The 20920-nt window shown below is 36.2% G+C and overlaps 5 protein-coding genes, 1 long non-coding RNA gene and 1 pseudogene across 6 annotated transcripts; 5 read left to right on the top strand and 2 right to left on the bottom strand.

The window, feature by feature from the left end:
* Window positions 223-3247, top strand: LOC104702411 (annotated as a pseudogene).
* Window positions 3782-7011, top strand: LOC104702409 (RNA-binding protein 24-B). The gene is made up of 9 exons (XM_019227856.1): window positions 3782-4417; window positions 4520-4738; window positions 5008-5152; window positions 5296-5422; window positions 5517-5559; window positions 5655-5892; window positions 6043-6130; window positions 6216-6335; window positions 6435-7011. The coding sequence occupies exons 1-8, from the start codon at window positions 4400-4402 to the stop codon at window positions 6223-6225; spliced, it is 888 nt and encodes a 295-aa protein (XP_019083401.1). The 5' UTR covers window positions 3782-4399; the 3' UTR covers window positions 6226-6335; window positions 6435-7011.
* On the bottom strand, window positions 6949-8640 carry LOC104702410 (psbP domain-containing protein 3, chloroplastic). The gene is made up of 10 exons (XM_010418266.2): window positions 8498-8640; window positions 8342-8417; window positions 8135-8238; window positions 7980-8045; window positions 7818-7898; window positions 7647-7729; window positions 7486-7561; window positions 7289-7407; window positions 7159-7203; window positions 6949-7078 (listed from the first exon to the last, which is right to left on the bottom strand). The coding sequence occupies exons 1-10, from the start codon at window positions 8568-8570 to the stop codon at window positions 7052-7054; spliced, it is 750 nt and encodes a 249-aa protein (XP_010416568.1). The 5' UTR covers window positions 8571-8640; the 3' UTR covers window positions 6949-7051.
* LOC104702408 lies at window positions 9274-10336 on the top strand. Its single transcript, XR_753990.1, has 3 exons — window positions 9274-9620; window positions 9775-9913; window positions 10195-10336. It is a non-coding gene; the product is annotated as an uncharacterized LOC104702408 (long non-coding RNA).
* On the bottom strand, window positions 12672-14825 carry LOC104702407 (short-chain dehydrogenase/reductase family 42E member 1-like). The gene is made up of 5 exons (XM_010418264.2): window positions 14572-14825; window positions 14016-14358; window positions 13669-13922; window positions 13382-13578; window positions 12672-13286 (listed from the first exon to the last, which is right to left on the bottom strand). Exons 1-5 carry the CDS (start codon window positions 14765-14767, stop codon window positions 12795-12797), a joined length of 1482 nt encoding a protein of 493 aa, XP_010416566.1. The 5' UTR covers window positions 14768-14825; the 3' UTR covers window positions 12672-12794.
* Window positions 15620-17340, top strand: LOC104702406 (increased DNA methylation 3-like). The gene is made up of 3 exons (XM_010418263.2): window positions 15620-15730; window positions 16330-16574; window positions 16819-17340. The coding sequence occupies exons 2-3, from the start codon at window positions 16376-16378 to the stop codon at window positions 17070-17072; spliced, it is 453 nt and encodes a 150-aa protein (XP_010416565.1). The 5' UTR covers window positions 15620-15730; window positions 16330-16375; the 3' UTR covers window positions 17073-17340.
* On the top strand, window positions 17645-20920 carry LOC104702405 (probable inorganic phosphate transporter 1-9). Its single transcript, XM_010418262.2, has 2 exons — window positions 17645-18542; window positions 19956-20920. The coding sequence occupies exons 1-2, from the start codon at window positions 17833-17835 to the stop codon at window positions 20833-20835; spliced, it is 1590 nt and encodes a 529-aa protein (XP_010416564.1). The 5' UTR covers window positions 17645-17832; the 3' UTR covers window positions 20836-20920.

Below are 20920 nucleotides of genomic sequence, written 5' to 3'. Positions count from 1 at the left end.
ATTATGAGAGTCATACAGTATTTGATTTGTCCAGAAGCAGTGGAAGTCACATTGTCACGTTCGACCTTTACTCGAAGTAAGCAGACAAATAATACCTACCTCACCGGTCCTTAAACAATTTAATACTGGTAAATATCCCCTTGAATTGATCTCCTCCTCCATTATACTTTATTACTTTTGTTTTTTATATATTCAGATTCCTTCGCACAAACGCACAATCCGTCCTTTTTATTATATATCAAAAAAAAAAAAAAACTTTTACACAAGACACTCTGCTGCTGCGTTCTGTTATGTCTTGTACTAGTTTTCGTTTAAACTGTTTGCCTTGTCTCGGCCACGAGAACATGTTAGTGTTCTTGGAAACTTCTCAATCTTCAATTGTGATCTTTGTCTCACCCAAAAAAGCTGGGACTATGTTATTATTACTTGATTTAATTTGTTGATAAGGTTTGATGTGAAAGCTTTATATGCTGGGAACGAGTTGTGGTCTTGTGGAGAGAGACTATGCCATTACAATCGGGGTCTCGCGTTTACAAGCTAAAAGGAGTAAAGGACTTAAGTCGAAGTCTTTGGTATGAAGTGAAGATATCATACCCTGCTTCTGTATGTATGAAGTGAAGAAATCATATAACCTGAGGGGATTGTGGCAATACCAAACTCCAAAGAAAGATCTTCCATCATTTTTACAATATAGGCAAGCTCTTACATAATCAGCCCTTCTTTTGCATCTCTTGTGCCTGCTTCTAAGTCTCAAAACTCTTTGGTAACAAATACAGTTTGTGAAGAACAACTCATGGGCATACCTTTTCCAAGCTTGTCAGTGGTTATATTAGTAGCTTCGTGTCTTGTGGTAGCGTTCATAGTTCCTTGGTTTCTACCATCTTCTCTTCGTATAACACATCGTCGCCAGGGGAAGAATCCTTGAGGTCACACATGTTTCTTCTTGATATATTAACTTGTCCATATATAATTTCCATTATCTCTAGTGTTCTTCTTAATTACTCTTTAGGTTCAGGGGGAAATCTCCAATTTTGGATTCACTTAAATCAGTTTCTTGTTGTTCATTTACTCTGAATCTGTTCTTCCACAATCCAATAATGTCTTTTCTTCTTTTGTTTCTCTATCATTTGAGACTTTTCTGCCCAATTGCGTGTGAGAAAAAGAAATCAAAATGACAACTTGCACTATGTGCATATGATAAAATTCAAGTTTGTTTTGTTTTCCTTTTATACTTTTTCTTGACTTATAGATTTCTCTGAATTCTGAGATATCAAATTCAGCTGAAGTAAGGGCCACCTCTAAAAATGTTTTCCACTCTTCCAATATTTAAATTTTTATATATATATGAATTAATAACAAAGAAAAACTTAAGAAACAAATCTTATGATTTTATTTTTGATTTTTTTTTTCTTGGATACAAACAAAATCATTTACTATTTCAGTGTCTGTAAAATCTGAAGTTGCAATCTTTATCCATCTCAATTCCCTCATATTTATACGCTAGCTACTTGAGTTAAAGATGAGTTGTTAAAATCAGATGCGACTTTGTGTATAAATAATACTTTTGAGATCTGTTTTTTTCTTTCGTTCACTTCAAAGAGCATCTTAAGTTGCTATAGAAAGCGCCGCCAATGGCTGAAAAGCAAAAAGTCGTCTGTGTTACTGGCGCAGGAGGGTTTATTGCTTCATGGCTCGTCAAGTTTCTTCTCACTCGTGGCTAACTGTCCATGGAACCGTTCGAGATCCTTGTAAGGGAGAAAGAAAGGACAAATCCTAATTCTCTGTGTGTTGAGTTTGAGAAAGTTTGCATGCATTGAATCATTTGTTCTCAGGTGATGAAAAGAATGACCATTTGAAGAAGTTGGATAATGCTGCTAAGAATCTGAAACTTTTCAAGGCAGATTTGTTTGATTATGAAGGTCATTCTTCAGCCATTGCTGGTTACTCTGGCGTTTTCCATATTGCTTCTCTTGTGCCTTTTGAAGGAGTTCCTATCACAGAGGCGAGTACTTATCAAACATTGCTTTCTTCTTTTGTGTCTTTGTTGAATCACTATAAAAAACATCTTTGATTCTTAATAACATTCAGGAAGAAGTGATTAGGCCAGCTCTCACTGGCACCAAGAATGTTCTAGAAGCATGTACTGAAGCTAAAGTGAAGAAGGTTGTGGTTGTATCATCAATTGCTGCAGTCGTTTACAACCCATAATGGCCTCAAGATGCTGCCAAGGACGAGGGTTGTTGGTCCGACACTCAATACCTTTACTCACTTGAGGTAAACTAGTGTATCCATCTACAAAAAGACAGTAAGAGAATTGTGTTTTTTTTTTCTGTGATGCAAACTCTGATGATCTCAGGGTTACTGGCCATATTACTATCTTGCCAAAACGTTAACGGAACGAGAAGCTCTAGAGTGGAGCAAGAGAAACTTAGCTGATGTTGTTACGCTCTGTCCGTCTGTCACCATAGGCCCAAGGCTTCAATCAAGGCTTAACTCTAGTAGTTTGCGGCTTCTTAGATTTATAAAAGGTAATGTAATGTGTGTTTCTCATATGCTCCTGAAGGCCTGAGAATTACTTTTTTTCTTGGGTTAAGTGTTTTGATTCATTATTGAAAAGTTTGTTGATTGGTGTTGTCTAAGGCGGTATAAAATCCTTGTTGAGCGATCAACTGTATCTTGTGGATGTGCGTGATGTGGCGGATGCGCTTTTGTTGGTGTATGAAAATCCAAAAGCAAAAGGAAGATACATATGCAATTCTCATTCACTATACACCGATTCTCTCATGGAGAAGCTCAAGTATATGTATCCTAAACGCAACTTCCCTGAAAGGTAAGAGAGTAGAACTTTCAAACTTTTCGATTCCGGTCTTATCTGATGGAATGTAAAATGGCAGTTTCACGGAGAGAACAGAGAAGGAGGTGAAGGAAGTAAGGGTTCTAAGCTCAGAGAAGTTTTAGAATTTGGGATGGAAGTTTAGGCCATTAGAAGAAACCATTGATGATTCAGTGGTGAGCTTTGAAGCAGCTGGTGATCTTCCAAAGCCATACTAAAAAGCTTACTCACAGAGAGAGACACATGTCTGTTTCTTCACTCTTTAATTAGTAGTAAGTACTCCTGAAATAAAGTGATTCCATGAAATGGTTTTGGTAAAAAAACATTTTCATGGTAGTGGTGTTCTTTGTTTTGTAAAAGTCAAATCTTTATTACTTTCACTGAAATGAATAATTTGATGGAACATTTGAGATACTAAAACGGTTTGGTTTGTATTTCGGATTTTAATTCCAACCAACCACTACTAAACTGAAGTGTTCGCGGCAAAATAGAAACCAGTTTAGTTATGTCGGTATAGCTTTTGTATTCTAGTAGAAATACAATTTAAATTACGTTTTTATTATTAAGTTTTGTAGTCTAGTAAAATATACATTTCATGAGCTCGTGATATAGTTCCAGTTTTCTAGTATCGTTGACACTGGACCACATTGTGGACTAGTGGTGGGGTTAAACGAGTCACGAGGCCATGAACCCCTAGCCATTTAATTTGGGACTGTTCAGAGGAGGGAGGTTTAAATCTTACTTACACCGTAATTTAAATTTAAAGGATAATGATAATCAGACAAAACACAAATTCGACTTCAGTTTTCACGTTTGTGTAACGTTACTACAACAACGGATAGATTAGATCAGAGAAAAAACAAAACATAGATCGATGATGATTACGACGTTAATTAACAAAAATTAAGAGTATAAAAATAAATGGGTCCTACGTCATTTACAATGGCCAGAAACAAAAGCATCTTCTCTCTCTTCTCTCACTTCATCTTCAACAAATCACGCAGGTCCATCATCATCATCATCATCTTCATCGTCATCACCAACTTCTTCATCATCACCATCAATGGAATTCCCCAAACCAAACCACTTTTTACCCTAAAAAAATCGATTCCTTTTATCTTCCTCTCTTTAGTTTTGTAGGTTTTTTCTTCTTCTTCTTCTTCTTTTTTTTTTTTTATCTTCCAGATTTTTAAGTTTAACTCTTAATTATAGTTTGCTTGAGTTCTCGACCCTGTAGCTTCGTTTCTGTTTATAATTTCTAGTGATCCTTTCAGTACAAACCATTAAAAAAACCCTAATGTCACAAACCCACCGACTTCTTCTCTCTCTGTCTCTGGCCCATCCTTAAACCCACTCTGCTTTTGCTTTTCTTTTTTTTTTCCGGGAAATTTGATATCTTTTTTCCTCTCGTCATTATTTGTAGGGATGATCTTTTAGTTTTTGTTTTGTTTTCCCCCAAATTCTCACTTTTTTTCTCACTTCATCTTCACATAACCGAGTAAACCCTAGAATTCTCCCCCCCCCCCTTCTAATTCCAATGGGTTTCATCAGTCACTGTGCTTAATCATGTCTAGGGTTTACTTGGTATTTCCTTTATTATCACTTTAAAGTAACTAATTGATCATCCTCTTTTTTGCTTTGGCATAAAGTTTCCATTTTTTTCTTCTCTCTCCCTCTCTTTCTCAGTCCTCTGTAATCATGGCGTACCAGTCAGTTCCGGGTTCTGGGTTTCACTACTTGAATTCTCCTTTCGGTGATACAACTTTCACAAAGGTATTCGTCGGTGGACTTGCTTGGGAGACTCAAAGTGAAACCCTTCGTCGCCATTTCGAACAGTACGGTGAAATCCTTGAAGCTGTCGTCATTGCTGATAAGAACACTGGCCGATCCAAAGGATATGGCTTTGTGAGTCCTCCTCCTCTCTTCTCCCTTCTCTCTTTTGTTTTGTTTGTTGCTCTGGAATGTGTCTGCTTTGAGTTACAATTATATTTACGGCTTTTTGTAGATCATTAGATTTATAGGTGATGGCATCTCCAAAGGTATAATATAAACTGTTATGGATCGTGTGCATTAATCAAAGAACAAATATAATCATTAATTTTGGTGTAATTCTGTTGCAGTTGTTTTGTGAATGATTCAGTGCTCTGTTTCTGTTTCATATGGAGGATATATAGGTGACTTTCCGAGATCCAGAAGCTGCTAGGAGAGCTTGTGTTGACCCAACTCCCATTATTGACGGTAGACGTGCAAACTGTAATCTTGCTTCCCTTGGGAGACCTCGCCCTCCATTGCCCTATGCATTGATACCTAGTATGCCTGGTCAGTGTCTTCCACCTGCAGTACTCTCATCTTCCATTGCCATTTTCTCTTATTTAGACTGGCTTGCTTTGGTCTAATATTCTATGTTGTTGTAGAATACTCCTAATTTAGTGCATTGGTTGATTTTTCTTGTGTGTGGTTAGGGCGTTTAAGACCAGCTTCCCCGTACATTGGAAATGTGCAGGGTCCTCGTGGTTCACTTATTGGAAATTATCCGTATCAGCAACCACTTCCATTTAACTACCAGCAAGGACTTGTGTATCCTTATGGGTGAGTCTTGCAATTCTTATGTACACTGATGTCTTTGCACTAGTGACTATGGTTCGTTAATGTATTTCTAAGGTTGTTTTATTTTCTATATCAGGGTAACCGCTTATGGACCCGAGTACATGTACTCACAATCACAGGTTAACAATGGCTATGATGAACACTTGCTGTTATTTCTCTTCTTTATAAGACGTCTTGTAATTTTGGCTAAATCTTGACTCGTCCCATGGTTTAGGGTTTATATGGTCCATACATGGGTCAGCAGTACCTTCAGGTCTATGGAGTACCTGGGGCAGTGAATTCACCCGTTTATCAATATGGGCAATTAAGTCAGACTATTCCCAGTGGCCAGGGTTATACAGCAGTTCAAGGCTATTCAGTTCCAGGAAGCCATGTTCTGCAGCTTGGTGGACCTGCTGTCAGTGCGATGACCACTTCATCTATGTCTGCTCTTCAAGCTCCATACCCTTCAGGTACATTTTACTGTCTTACGCACCATAATCTGATTGTCTTACTGATCAAATCTCAAAAGTAGCGTCTGGATGGCTTCTGAGTTAAAGGTATTGTGGAAAACCTAAGTTTATGTGCATTTTGTAATGTCCTCGTTTGAATATGTTTGTCAGGTATGCCAGGCCCTGCTCCTGTACAGTCGCATATCATTGTCCATTCCCCTCAATTTATGCAGAGTAGTGGTTCTGACCAAACAACAAGGTCAGTTCTTTATTTTGGGTGTAGTAGTGAGGAATTATGCACATTTGTTTTTTCTTCACAGCTTATATGTTAGGAATGATTTCAGTTATTCTTGAAGACTGAGGAGAAAAGGAAGTTAAGCGGTAGCAAAACTGCTACTTAAGGTGGCAGCAGAGGCTTCCTGTTTTATTAAGTCTTGCACGTTATTTATCATGCATCCTAAAAGGTATGCGTCTCTTATTCGGCAATTTTGTAAATGCATTAACAGAGGATGTTCATCATCACAATGCGATCTTATTAACGTCGGTATCGTATTGCGTTACAGGTTATATAAAATAGTCTTGCTCACTGGAAAGGCGCAGAAGGAAACACGAAAAGGAAATTGGAGTTACAGGGTTTGTGCTTCTGTTTTCTTACCCATCCATCAATGTGTATAAAACACAGCCACACAAGCTGCTGGCTCGAGCTCGGGTTGAGTTTGAAGGCACTATAATGGTTTTGCCCTCGGGAGGGGAAAACCGTTAGTAATAAGTTGGTGTACAATATGCATATATATATATATATATACACACACATACACGAGCATATACATGGTAGAATCAAAATCTGATTCTTTTATAGTCTAAAAGTCGTAATACCACTACACTTCCTTCAGGTAGAGGAGTGTAGTGAGTAACATTGATAGGTATATAGCCTTTGTCCCCAGGTCCTGCATTGTAAGTAAAACATGTTCATGTTCTTGTCTGTTACTGTGCATATTTAGGGTTCTCTCTTCTCCTTTGTCTGAACGCACTGATGAATTGTTATCCCAAGCTTACTTCAAAGTATGGAGTCAGCCCTTTCTCAAGATTTCATTGCAAAAGAAAAAAAGTGATTGTTCAGTAAACAAATTGTTTGATCAATTCTATAATTTGGTTCCGCTGATAGATATGAATGGCATTCTCATATGAATTTGAAAGACTTGACTGTCTGCAAAACCAAAGAAAAGTTCATAAGCAACAGGTTTTGGTGAAATCTTTCATTGTTGTAAGTGTCATCTTCTGTCTTACCTTCTGAATCTTGGAGCTTTGTTCAGCAGATTCTTCATCTGTAAACTGTAGCAACCAAAGATGGTCATTGAGTTAGACATACGAAATTAATCAGAGAGGTTGTTATTGTGGCGTTAGGAATAGAACTCACTTGTCCTGTTACAGTGTATAAACGGTTGTACCAACCGTTTGTTGCCATTCCAATTGCAGCGTACAGATGCTTACGAGCTTCTCCAGGGTTTTGTAATGTGTACTCGATGTAATAGAATCCTGATTATAAAACTGTGTCAACGAAACACAGCTAGATACTTCAGAGATTCTCACTGAGTTAAGATTTTTTGTATTTACCCTTAGAAGCTCTGCTATCGATTAGTTTTGCAGTCACTCCTGCCGGCTTTTGCCAGCTTCTGTCCAATCCACTGACCTACAAATAAATGTCACATTTACATTTTTTTAAGCAACTCTTTGCAGAGAGCTTGTTGGTTTCAATTGCAGGTAGAGAGACTAACCAGTGTTTCGGCGAAAGCTTCGACCTTTCCAAAAGATTCCATCCTGGTGAAGTCCGGACCTAGTCCAGTGATCGCTACGCTCACTGAAACGATCCATATTCACCTATCAGTGTTAGCTCATGACTTGTGAACAAGGGAAAGTGGAAAGAAACTAATCATTAATAAAATTACCATTGGAAGTTGAAATTTCTTGAGGGTAAAAAGCTGTGATTGACTTGAATCCATTAGGTTCTGCTTGCCCGACTTGCCAATCTTGGTGTGAATGCAAATCAAATCAGATGTTATTCATAGAGTCATCATGATCAATATCATAACAGAGTTTTGGTAGATTACCTTGTGGGATTGATATCTCGTATTTGTTCACCTCATCTGTGTACACACGGAAAGTTTCTGATGCATCTGATGATATCAAAGAAAGGCTTTTATTAAGCTGCCATATTTCTCAAGGAACAAACAACAAAAACGAGCTTTTGAATCAACAATACTACTTGTCTCTGCGAATGCAGGTGAAATGGCCAAAGGAAGGAAGAAAGAAGAGGAAGCTATATGTAACATGACTTCTCTTCTTTTCATCCCAACATGATCTCTAGACCTGTTAAACAAAAAAAAGATTTGAGACTTTTAACAGAATCAGAACAAAACACAGATGTTAGAAAAGAAGTGAATTATTCACTGGGACGTTTAGTGGAGTTTACGAAATCCGATGTTGTTCCTCGTTGGAGCAATCTAGAACAGAGATTGCCGCAGAAATTGATGAACATCTTCTGGAATCTGGAAAGAATTAGCTCCAAGAATGTGAATTTCGTACAAGAACGAAGCTGAATCAGTGAAGTGAGAAAGAGATTGAGAACCTGTAATGGTCTTAGGAACGCGGGGATTCGAACAGCTCAGCGGAGAAGAAAACCATGGAGTAATCGCTGCCATGTGTTTCAAGATATGTCCGCTTCTCTGTTTTCTCACAAAATCTATCGTCCGTTTCAATTATTATTTTTATTATTCTAAAACTAAAAGTATTTAGTTGTGTGAGTGAGAATTAAATTCAATATTTTAAGGGATAATTGCATTTTTGTAATTTGAATAAAAACTTCGATATTTGATAAACATAACCACTAAAAATGCTAAAATTACAGTTGACTCCCTTACGACCAAACAAAAAATAGAAGCCAAAATGATAGATGTAACCTGAGGAAGTCTGCAATAGATTTCTTTACGGTGGATTTCAAATTGACGTCAAATGGAAGACATAAAAATATGTCTACTCCTTAATTATAGTTTAAATTTTAATTAAAAAATTATAAAAATAATTTGGTAAACCTATTGACCAAATAATAACCACATAGATTCCTCCACTGAAATAAAATAAATTTACATATAAACTAGTCAAATTAAGGGAGAAAATGCGGATTAAGTTAAAATTATTTGATTTAGGATTTGTTTAAGTAGACTTTTCTGTAGATTATTGGTGGTTGACTTTGTAATACCATCAACTATTAATATTATATTATTTTAATTTCACTGACAATTTAACCAAACCGATAGTTGAACCTAACCGAATGCATACCGATTCCTTGATTTTAACCTAACCGGATAATTTAACCATATATATATTTCTCCGCAAGTCAAACCTAGTTTTTTATGTGATCTCTCAGCCACCGCAGCCTGAACAGATATTAATATCACAAAAAAGACTAAAATCTGGGATCTCATTCGACCTAATTTTTTTTTCATTTTCTCTCTAATCTTCAACATTCTTATTCCCCTTTCTCTTTGGATTTGTGTTCTTCCTCTCTTTTCTCTCTTCAAATATATCAGCCACTCTCGCTCCCTTCTCTCATCAACACCAATCTTTGTTAGAACCTTAAACTCTCGCATATGCTGTCTCGTGAATCTCACAGTAATGGGACAAAACTTTGCCGCCGAGAAAGGAATTCCCCAAATTCGAAACCATACTTCTCCTTCGAAGAAATCCTCAAGGTACTGAAGAAGATCTGTCAGCTCGAAACGACATCGTCGATGCAAGCACCCTCATGTTCCTCTGTTTCTTCTTCGTCTTCTTACTCCGATTCCTCCCGATCTGTGCATTTCTTTTAACTGTCATTTATTTGTTTTTGTTGGTGTTCTTTGAAAGGGATTTGAGAAACCAATATCGTTTAGGTTACTGGCGGCTAAAGTAATGGATCTGGAGAAAGCAGGTACGATGTATTTCATCTCAAGCGGATATGACGATCCTTGTTAGATGTTCGTCCTTAGAAGGATACTCAAAAAGGGTAATAAATAGATCCATTATCTTGTTTTATTGTAATATATTTTTGTTAACTGATTGTGGTGTCGGATAATTTCTTTGTCTTCTAATTCTTACATAAAGAGAAATTGTAATTACTGTTTGGGGGAGAAGTTCCTACTTCAATTATTGGACTTACTTTTTTTTCTTAATAATGAGTTTGTAATTTAGATTAAGTTATACATACAACTTAATGCATATCATATCATTTTATGTAAATTTAGATTATTAATGCTTCTTTCATGTGTTTGTGTTATTTTGTTGCAGGTCGAAGCGGATTACGTAATAATATCTAAGAAGTTTCAAGGTCCAACATTGTGGAAAATTTACAAGTTTAAATACAAAAGTTATTTGAACTTATTTTTAATTATGTATTTTTACTTTGTAATATATATATTTTTTATTCATGTTTCATATAAATATAATAATTTTTTATATAAAATTATGGCAGGTTTCTCTTTTAATTTGTCAAATTATCCAAAAACTGAAAAAAAAAAAAAATCCTAGAAATTTGTAATTTCAATAAAAATTTAGTGTAACAATTAATTAAAAGAAAAAATTTAGTGTATTGTAGACTGAAATCATTCACGATTGCGTAATTCTTAGAAAGTTTCTATATCACTTAATTTCATACTTATAGAATTCTACATTCTTTGAAGAAGTCTTTCAGATAAGTCTTCAGCATAATCATTACAAATATTAAATTGATTTGATTGATTTGCAGACGGTTCACTTTTCCGTGCAGAAGTCTACCAGAGAAGTCGTCGACATAATCATTACAAGGTTTAAATTGATTTGACGTTAGTTGGTAAAGAAGTTTGCCAGAGAAGTCGGTTTCTTTATATTTTTCTGGTACTGCTTCAAATAAACCGGAATTGGTTTTCTAAAACCGAGATTATTTTTCTTGTCATCAATACAAACTTCACACAGAACTCCAACACGTTGACTTCCAAATTAAGTCTAAGTTAATGACCTAACTGCCAAAGAAAACCAAAAACTTGATTTCTCCATATGTATAATATATAATCATTTCAAAAACATACAGAAGCAAGTACATAACATATATCAAAGAATACAACAAGAAAATCTTAAAAATTATTCACCAATTTGCAATAAATTGGTTTTCAAATTATGACGACTTCATGTTGATGTCAACATTTTAGACATAAACAAGCCTCTACGCAAAGATTTTAACTCGAAGTCTATTTTGTGTGGTCTATTTTTGCAATTACAATTTAATAAAGCAGACACCGGACAAAGTCTACTAGGATAGTTGACTTCTTTTGTTGTCTTCCTTTGTTAATTTTTTTGTCAGTTTTGCAATTAAAAACATAGAACAGAATAGACTTCTTAGGAAGTTTCAACAAGTTAACTTCGATTACAGTCAACTCTGGTTATTTTTGCAATTGACCAAACAATTGACTTGGTAGTAGACTTCTAGCTGACAAGTAGACTTCATCTATCTGTCAACTAGAAAAAGTAAATTTCGTTGTGGTTAGTTTTGCAATTGACCAAGTTTGACTTTCGCCAAGTAGACTACGTACGAAGTCTCCAGGAATGTTGACTTCGTTTGTAATCTGCCGTGGTCATTTTTGGGGTTGACCAACATTTTAATTTTTTAACTAGTAGACTTCTTTTGCAGTCAACTAATTAATTTTATATCAATAATATTACGGTCAATGTTTTTATATTTTGGTCAAATCCAAAAATAGCCACTATAGAAGTCTACTCTTTTATTATCGAAAGAAGACTTCGTCCGGCAGTCATAACTAAAAAGTCAAGAATTTGGTCAATTGCAAAAATACACCTTAGTAGACTGCAAATGAAGTATCCGACAGAAAGATTATAATGCAGTCTGAACCATATTTTTTTGGTTTTCAAATGAAATTAAAGAGACTGAAATTTCAGTCTATGGGCTCGAACTCGATAAATTTTTAATTGCAAATTGACCACATAGTAGACTTTACATGATATTATGACAGTTAGACTAACAAATGAAGTCTAATTTCGCAAAAAATCAAAGAAAATCACGAAATCTACCGGAAAATAACCTTATCGGTGGTTGTTTCGCAATGTCAAGCACCGAGGACGTCGTCTTAGTCACCACAGAAGACACCCAACACCAATTTAATCACTATCCAAGAATCATGAGATATAACAAGATGAATGCACTTACAAATTTTATTAAATTAAAATGGAGAGGAGATGGAAGAAAATGAAGTTCTCATAGCATTGGGTGTTATTTAAGCTTACAAATTCAGGTTGTTGAACCTTTAAGAGCTTCAAATTTGGTTGTTCATGGTTGTTGGAAAATTGATGGCGGTGGCACAACCGTAAATAAAAGAAGAAGATGAGGATATGAATGTAATAAACATTTTCGCAAGAAATTCAAATAAATTAGAAATAATGGCATTTTTGTGAATACAATAAATACATAAGGATTTAATTGGGAGAAAGTGACAAATGTTGGAGAGAGAAAAAGAGGTAGTCAGTTTTGCAATTGACTCAAGTTAGGGGTCTAGTTTTGCAAGCACCCCATATTTTAATTTACCAATATAATTTTTTTAAAAGAAAAAAGTAAAGCAAAACAACGTTTAAAAGAAAAAGAAAAAAATAACTATGTTTTGTAGTCAAATATTTTTGATAAATATGAAGTAATTATCACTGAAATAAATATAGATAAAATTTGTTAAAAACATATATTATTACCATCGCTATGTTTATATGTTTTCTTTTCACCAACATTTAGATTATACATTTACACAATTATTATTATTATTATTATTATTATTTTGATAAAAAATAGTTTCGAAGATGATTAAAATGTGATATCCTAGTTTGAATATTTGAACCATGTTGATGAATCTTCAAGCAATAGACGACCCCGAATTGGTTAAAAGACCTTCTCGTAATGCTGATTGTTTTACTTCCTTGGCTCTTTTCAAAAGTAACCGAAGCGAGAAAGTAGCCAGGAGTAACGTCCGCCAAAACCAAGCCTTTGCATTCTTGGGATCCACTTTCCGAGCCAGCCATAACGCATACACTGCTTCACTCACGTGCGTTGTCACCACAATCCCCGATGCTATCCGTAATACCAACATCGACCTAAAGATAAACATCGCAATGACTCGAAAGAATGGTATGGGTCCAATGTCCGGTAGCCACGCCACTGATATAATGCTAGGCAAACCAATCACACAGAAAATCCATGCGTAAATGCTTGGACCATCGACCTCTCTCCTTTTCTTGTCTTTAAAATATGAAATGGTTTTGGTCATGGCTTCTTCAGGTTGTGTTGTGGGCTCGTACCCGAGTTCCTCCTTGGCTTTACCGATCGAGTAGTAATGAGTCACCCCAACCTGTTCCGTTAACAAAAATGTTATAAGCTCATTCCAACTCTTGTTTTGTATTTATTTTTACTCCCTATTGTAGTCAAAACTAATCTCTAACAAACCTTGTAAACTTCAGGTGTAAGAATCAATGGTTGTGGAATCCACCCTTGGTTTAGTAGTGGTGATAGCATTCTGTATATTGCTTCACATATTTTTCCAAGTACAACCGCAAACGAAATAGATAGCCATGAATTTGGAAGATCATAATCAAGATTCTTCAAAAGTGGCCGAAGAAATTCAAAAAAGTTTATTGGATTATCTGCATAAACAAAACCACAAAATCGGGTTCAAGATAAATCAATTAAAGCAAAGTATATAGGAAACAAAGTTTTAAGAGTGTAACTTTTACCATCAGAAACAAAATAGGCCTGCCCTGTGGCTCTCGGGTGTTCATTGGGTAAATCGGTGGTTGCCAACATGAGCGCGTATACAATGTTATCCACATAAATCCAATCGGTTTTTGAGCTTGTATCGCCGATTTTGAAGAGGAATAAACCCAATCTTGCATAAGATATTATCCTATCAAGATACTTTTCTTCAGCCGGTCCATAAACAATCGGGCAACGAATCGCACACGTAGATAAAAGACTTCCATGTTCATGCCTATATTCCCATTAACATATATAAAACATTAACATTACCATTCCATTTATAAAAAACTTAGTAAACAACATAAATATTGATTTTTGCACTTACTCAACAATACGACCGTTGTTCTCTAGAACCAACTGTTCGGCAATAGATTTAGTCCGATCATATGAACTGACGTAGTGGTTGGAAGGTGGATAAGGTAGAGTTTCATCTCCATTCTCAATCTCTTTCCCACCAAAAACGACACCGTTCGTGCTCAAATACACTAACCTCGTGATCCCTTTCTTCACACAGGTTTCCAACACATTTCGCGTCCCTTCCACGTTGACTTCCTCGATCCGATGAGTCATAATCATCTCCTTACCCGAACCACCGTACGACGCAAGATGAATCACAAAGTCCACTCCTTCAAGACCCTCTTCTACGTCCTCTATATTCACAACATCTCCTGACATAGTGACATATATAATGTAACCAAAGTATATATTTAGAATATTTCAAATTGGAAATGGAGATAACTATAGATCTAACATAGTATATAAAGCACATAGACAAATCCTCTCGTGTCACCTGGTTTTTAGTTGTAATTAGCACATGATTCAAAAAAATATCTACTCAATGTACTTATAAATTGGTTACAAACTAAATCTTGAATACATACCATTTATGCAGTGGACGCCGGATTCTTTGAGACCGTCGGACCAAGGAGAAGTAGTTCGGCAGTCAAAAGAGCGGACTTGGAGAGCGCCACGGCGAAGCAGCTCAAGGCACACGGTGGAGCCAACTAAACCCAATCCACCGGTCACAGCTACAACTTTGCCTTGTATTCCTCTATTCTCTTCTTCTTTCATCTCCATTTTTTTTTTGCCTTTTTGGTAATGGCTAGTTCAATTTCGATCGTTCTAAATATGGTCAACGAGGAGTTCAATATATATTAATTGGTTGCTTCAGGTAATGGTGTCGTATGATGTAAATTAAATACTAATATTTGCACGAGAGGAGAAACTCGTTGTCAGCTGGGTCACGTAGACGTAGCGTTGGTTGATGATCACGACGAGAAATTTAACATGTTCAATTGTAGTCCTAATCCGCAAATTAAGCTCCTTGTTAATTACTACTACTATATAATTCTTAGCTAATCTCCTTTCTTGTCAACAAGCACTATGAATCATTCAGTGACACATCGATGAAATAAAACATGAGACCTCTTATATTCTACTATGTCTTGTACTATTGTATTTCTAATTAACTAAAAAAAAGCAAGAAACGTGACACAAAAACAAAAGTTCATTAGCGTTTCTTTTGGTCTTCCGGGTTGAGAGTACTCTACAATTTTTAGTTTTATGTATAATTTAAGCTTGAAAATCAAAATTATGTGTATATTAATTTGATGAACTGCAATAAGAGATACAATTTTAGCTAAAATCTAATAAAAATAAAGAATCTATGGTTTATTTATTATAAAAATCCTAAAATAAGCCATAGATGATAGATCTTTTAGAATTTATTAAATTATAAATAAAGCTGTTGTTGTATAAATTTATGTGTTTACTTGAAATATGTAGAGAAATAGATAAAATGTGGGATGTTTTTTTGGTTACAATGTTGCTTAGTCAGCAAAGTTCTGACACGTGTCGTATTTGCAGTGGTTACTTTTGACCAGCTAAGTAATAATAGTATTTGGCTCTCTCATACGCTCCCTCCCTCACCCCCCGACCCGACCCGACCCGACTCAGCAGCAATATTCAGTGACGAAGCTGCTTCGCAGTCATTGATTAGTCAACACCACCGTCGAAGACTTACCGGAGAGTTTCTCTACGGTACCTTAAATCTACACCCTCCTCCGTTTCCGCTTTGTTTAGGTGTCTAATTGAATGACTTCGTTTTTTGAGAACTTTACCTGTGTTTTTTTTTTTTTTTTTTTTTGGGCAATCGAGATTAGGGTTTTTTTTTTTCTACTTTGGGTGTTCTTTTTTTTTTTTTTTGTCTCCAGCTTCCCTACTTGGATTCTGTGTTCTTCATTCAAATCTACTCATTCTAGTGGTCAAGACGTACGGAATCGAGATATTTCTGAAAATTTAATCTCATAGACCTCCCCGATTGAGCTCTAGATTGTCTTATGAATCCGACTGATTTGTGTTTTCACAACTTTGTTTTCGAATTTGATGTTCTTGGAATCTTTATTTTGAGCAACGAGTGGGTATGCAATTTTGGTTGAAAGGAGTAAACTTGCTTCAGATGATTAGACCGATCTTAATCTTTTTGCTTACTTGCTTCTGTATAGAAATGACTGATTTGGTCTCTCTCTCTCTCTCTCTCTCTCTTTGCTTTACATCTTCAAACTTGACTTGTTCTCTGATTTGATTGTTTATCTTCTTCTTCTTTTTTTCTTTTCTTAATTGTGTGATATTATCAACAGGTAGGTTTGGAGGATTCTGTAGCTTGTGGAAATACAGAGAGACACCATGAACACTGAGAATAATCAAACTGCTACTACTACTACTACTACCACCACAACTCTCTCGAAAGTGATCTCTCATGTTTTTGTCACTGGTACTGCTAAGCAAGGCTCTCTTGGTCCACCCATCGGTCTTGTCGATATTGGCGTTAGCGAAGCTGCCTACATCTTCAGAGTCTCTCTCCCTGGCATTGAGAAAAATCAAAGTAAGCAAGCCTCTTCACATGTCTTTTCTCTTGTGCTGTCCTTTCATTAGTAATACTCTTGGTCTCATTACGAAATTTCCTACTAGTTTCTCTGCCACCTGTTCAAACTGGAATGGATTCTTCATGTTTTTGTTGGGTTTGACGACAATGACCAGTGACATGAAAAGAAAGTTGCATTCTTTTTTTCATTGTCTGTCTATGAAAGAACTTTGACCCATAATGCTATCTTCTGATCTGCTAATAGATAAGATCAAATGTGAGATTCAGAGGGAGGGAAGAGTATGCATCCAAGGAGTAGTGCCTGAGATTGCGATTCCAAGTGAAACCGGATACTTGTACAGAATGCAGGTTCAACAGCTCTGCCCTCCTGGTCCATTCTCAATCACGTTTAACCTTCCTGGACAAGTGGATCCTCGTTTGTTTTCTCCAACGTTTAGATCTGATGGGATCCTTGAAGTTGTTGTCGTCAAGCTCGGAGTGCGCGTCCCAACTTCATAGTTCCAGTTTTCATATAACTAGGAGGATATCCATCTCACTTTATCAGCATTTAGTAGCATTCGGCCGACCTATATAGGTCTTTGGTTCAGATTCATATGTTAGAGAGTCAAGACTGTTCTAGTTTTTTTTTCTTTTTCTTTTTTTCTTGTAAAATCTTGTTCAATGATCAGATTCCTTGAGATGTTGTCCTTAGACTCTGAAAAAGGTTGCTGGATGTGAAACGGTACTGTTTGGAAGAGAAATGAAAGTGAAAAATAAAATAAGAAAAGAGATATGAAATCTTATAAAAAGAATACTATATTATTAAAATTCAAGCCTCTTATTCGCAAAATGACTAGAAACAAGTTATCAATAAGATGGTCAGTTTGTTACATGGGTTCTTTTTGGCTACCACATCCTTAAACCATAACACTTTTGTATGGTTGGTTTGGCAAAAAAAAAAAAAAAAAAAAAAAAAAAAAAAAAAAAAAAAAAAAAAAAAAAAAANGAAGAAAAAACACTTTTGTATCAATAGAAAGGGACTTGAAAAAAACTTCTATATATCCAAAATTTTATACAATAACGTTGTGAAAGTCAACTAAAGAAGTGGACTCGATCAGGGGAGGTGTTGTGTTCCTCGCAGTCAAACCAAAGCATATTCCATATTATTGTCTTAAAGAAGAAAAAATCTCCAAAAAAAAATCCAATAAAATGAAGAGACAAGGACTTAAAGTTCTTCTCATTCTCTGTGTCTCGAAAAATCATAAAGATCGACGATACGATGCCGGCGCTAAGAGTGTTATCGTCGTTAGATGCGGCTAGGATACAATGGTACCATTTCAAGGCGATAATAGTCGCCGGGATGGGACTTTTCACCGACGCTTACGATCTTTTCTGTATTGCTCCGATCATGAAAATGATAAGTCAAATCTATTACCACAAAGACTCGATCGGAACTGCTCTTCTCTCAACTTCTTACGCCATCGCTCTTCTTGGCACAGCCTTAGGTCAGATCATCTTCGGTTACTTAGGTGACCGAGTCGGACGTCGTAAAGTCTACGGACTTTGTCTCTTAATCATGGTTTTTAGCTCCTTTGGTTGTGGCTTCTCTGTTTGCACCACTCGACGTTCTTGCGTTATGGTCAGTCTTGGATTCTTTAGATTCGTTCTTGGACTCGGGATCGGTGGGGATTATCCTCTCTCTGCAACGATTATGTCGGAGTTCGCTAACAAAAGGACGCGTGGAGCTTTCATCGCGGCCGTGTTCTCGATGCAGGGGTTAGGGATCTTGATGAGCTCTGCCGTGACCATGGTTGTGTGTGTGGCGTTCAAGAACGTCGGAGGAGGGAGTTTGGAAAAGACGAACGCGGCGGGATCAGAGACTTTGGCTCCGCCAGAATCGGATATAGCGTGGAGGTTGATTCTTATGATCGGAGCTATTCCTGCCGCGTTGACGTTTTACTGGCGAATGCTCATGCCTGAAACCGCCAGGTTCCTTTCAACTATTTCTTCTCTTTTTTTTTCCCTAAATTTAATTTTGTAAAAAAATAATTTTTCACCGTATGATAAAATGAAAATAATTATTTTTCGTATGACAAGAAAATAAAAATTATTTTCCATTTTGTTTTCATTTTTGTCCACCATTTTTTTGACTATAGTTAAATGCACTATCTTGTGTGACTTTGCTTCCTATCATCCCCACATACAAACTTGGGATTTTTTTCTACAAGAGTATTAAATTAACTCTTTCTCCTCAAATTTTGTTTTCAGTATTGTTTTCCAAAATTAAATACATTGAGTTTAAAATCGGTAACCATTTTCACTATGGATTGCTTTGCTTCGATGCAAACTAGATCGTTTTATGATACTATTTTTTTTGGTTGTCGGATAACATTCCACGATTAAATATTATCCATTTTCATCAATTTGTTTGCCGTGGAAAAAATATGTGTTTACTAGTTACGCCGTAAAGCAGAAAAGTATTATATTACACCCGTATTTTAAGAAGAAAAGTATTATATTATGTAGATGAAATATCTTGCGTGACTTTGTAAGCTACTGCCCCTTTACAATTTTTCAATGAAATCTCAATCTAGGATTATGAACTAAAAAGTTTAGTCGTGTGCAAAACAAAAGTTCTACCCATGTTTCCGTACAAAATAATGTTGGAGAACCTGAAATTTCAACCTAAATTTGATACGTTGTGGATGATATAAACATAAAAATATATAGGTAATAATAATGTAAAGAGTGGCGAGTTCGTGTTTTGTTTGTTCCTAGGAAGTAAGTTGACTTCTGAGGGAAATATACCGGACAGAGAGGTATATACCTCTTATGATAACGTATGCACATATATAGTATTCCATTTTAATACGCATAATGTATAGTTTTAAGTATATATTTTCTACATTAATTATCACTCTCAGGTAGAAACTCCAGCTAATTATTAGAATTTTTTTTATCATAAATAAATTTAATCTCTCCAACTAACCACGTACTCTCTTCCTATCAAGTTCTCCCACTTTGATTCCCTTAACTTCATAAGAAAAAGTCTTTTCCCTTCCGTGTGTGAGTAGTAGTAAACTAGTCATAGTATGAGTTATGACTACATATATAGTTATATTGACTGATGACAATTAACTTTTGTAGTTTTTTAGCAAAAGCGGCTAAAATACATTAACAACAATATCAAACTAGATTTATTAGAAATATTACATATAATCGGTGACATATAATTCAGTATCACAAGGAATATATCAACTTAATCATTGGTCCAGGGTGGTCTAATTAAACTATTATCAAATCTTTACTTTTGAATTTCCTTTTTTTGCAGTATTTATGTACTAAATAATCAAATCAGTATGGTAATCACTATTTTTCAAAAAAAAAAAAAAAAGCATGCAGATACACAGCATTGGTGGAGAACAATGTAGTCCAGGCAGCAAAAGACATGCAACGAGTCATGTCCGTATCGATGACTCAAATTGACGAAGATTCATCGCTGGAACTACAACAATCGCCACGGTCTTCCTACAAACTCTTCTCACGCCGTTTCCTCAGCCGCCATGGATGTGACCTCTTCGCAGCCTCAGCCAATTGGTTCCTAGTTGACGTCGTCTTCTACACAAGCAATCTCCTCCTCTCTCAGATCTTCAACTTCTCCAACAAATCTATCAACTCCACAAGCGTCTACGATTCCGCCTTTGAAGTAGCTAAGGTCGCAGCCATCGTGGCCGCTTGCTCCACAATCCCCGGTTACTGGTTCACCGTCTATTTCATCGATAGAATCGGTCGAGTCAAGATTCAGATGATGGGTTTTTTTCTCATGGCCGTTGTTTACTTAGTCGCTGGGATCCCGTACAGTTGGTATTGGTCCAAACACGAGAAGACTAATAAAGGCTTTATGGTTCTCTACGGATTGATCTTCTTCTTTAGCAACTTTGGTCCTAACACGACGACGTTTATTATCCCGGCGGAGCTTTTTCCGGCGAGGTTTAGGTCCACGTGCCACGGGATATCTGGAGCTGCTGGGAAGTTTGGGGCTATCGTTGGCACTGTTGGTTTCTTGTGGGCCACGAAACACCATGAGGATGACGTTTTCTTAGACGTGAAACGTGTTAGAATCGCGTTTTTGATCCTTGGCGGCGTTTGTATCGCGGGAATGATCGTGACGTACTTCTTCACTCGTGAAACTATGGGGAGATCGTTAGAAGAGAACGAAGACGAGATCGGTTGTACCACGTCAGCTGAATCATCTTCTGCCAATGTTCTATTTCCAAGATAGTATTACTGAATTTGAAATTATTATGTATAACACAATCAAATCGTCTTGTGAATCTTTTCCTCTCTTATTAACTCTTAATTTTTTA

Source organism: Camelina sativa, chromosome 7 (assembly GCF_000633955.1).
Source record: "Camelina sativa cultivar DH55 chromosome 7, Cs, whole genome shotgun sequence".
NCBI lineage: Eukaryota > Viridiplantae > Streptophyta > Magnoliopsida > Brassicales > Brassicaceae > Camelina > Camelina sativa.
Note: the sequence above shows the minus strand (reverse complement) of the source record. Positions and strands in the feature narration are given on the sequence as shown.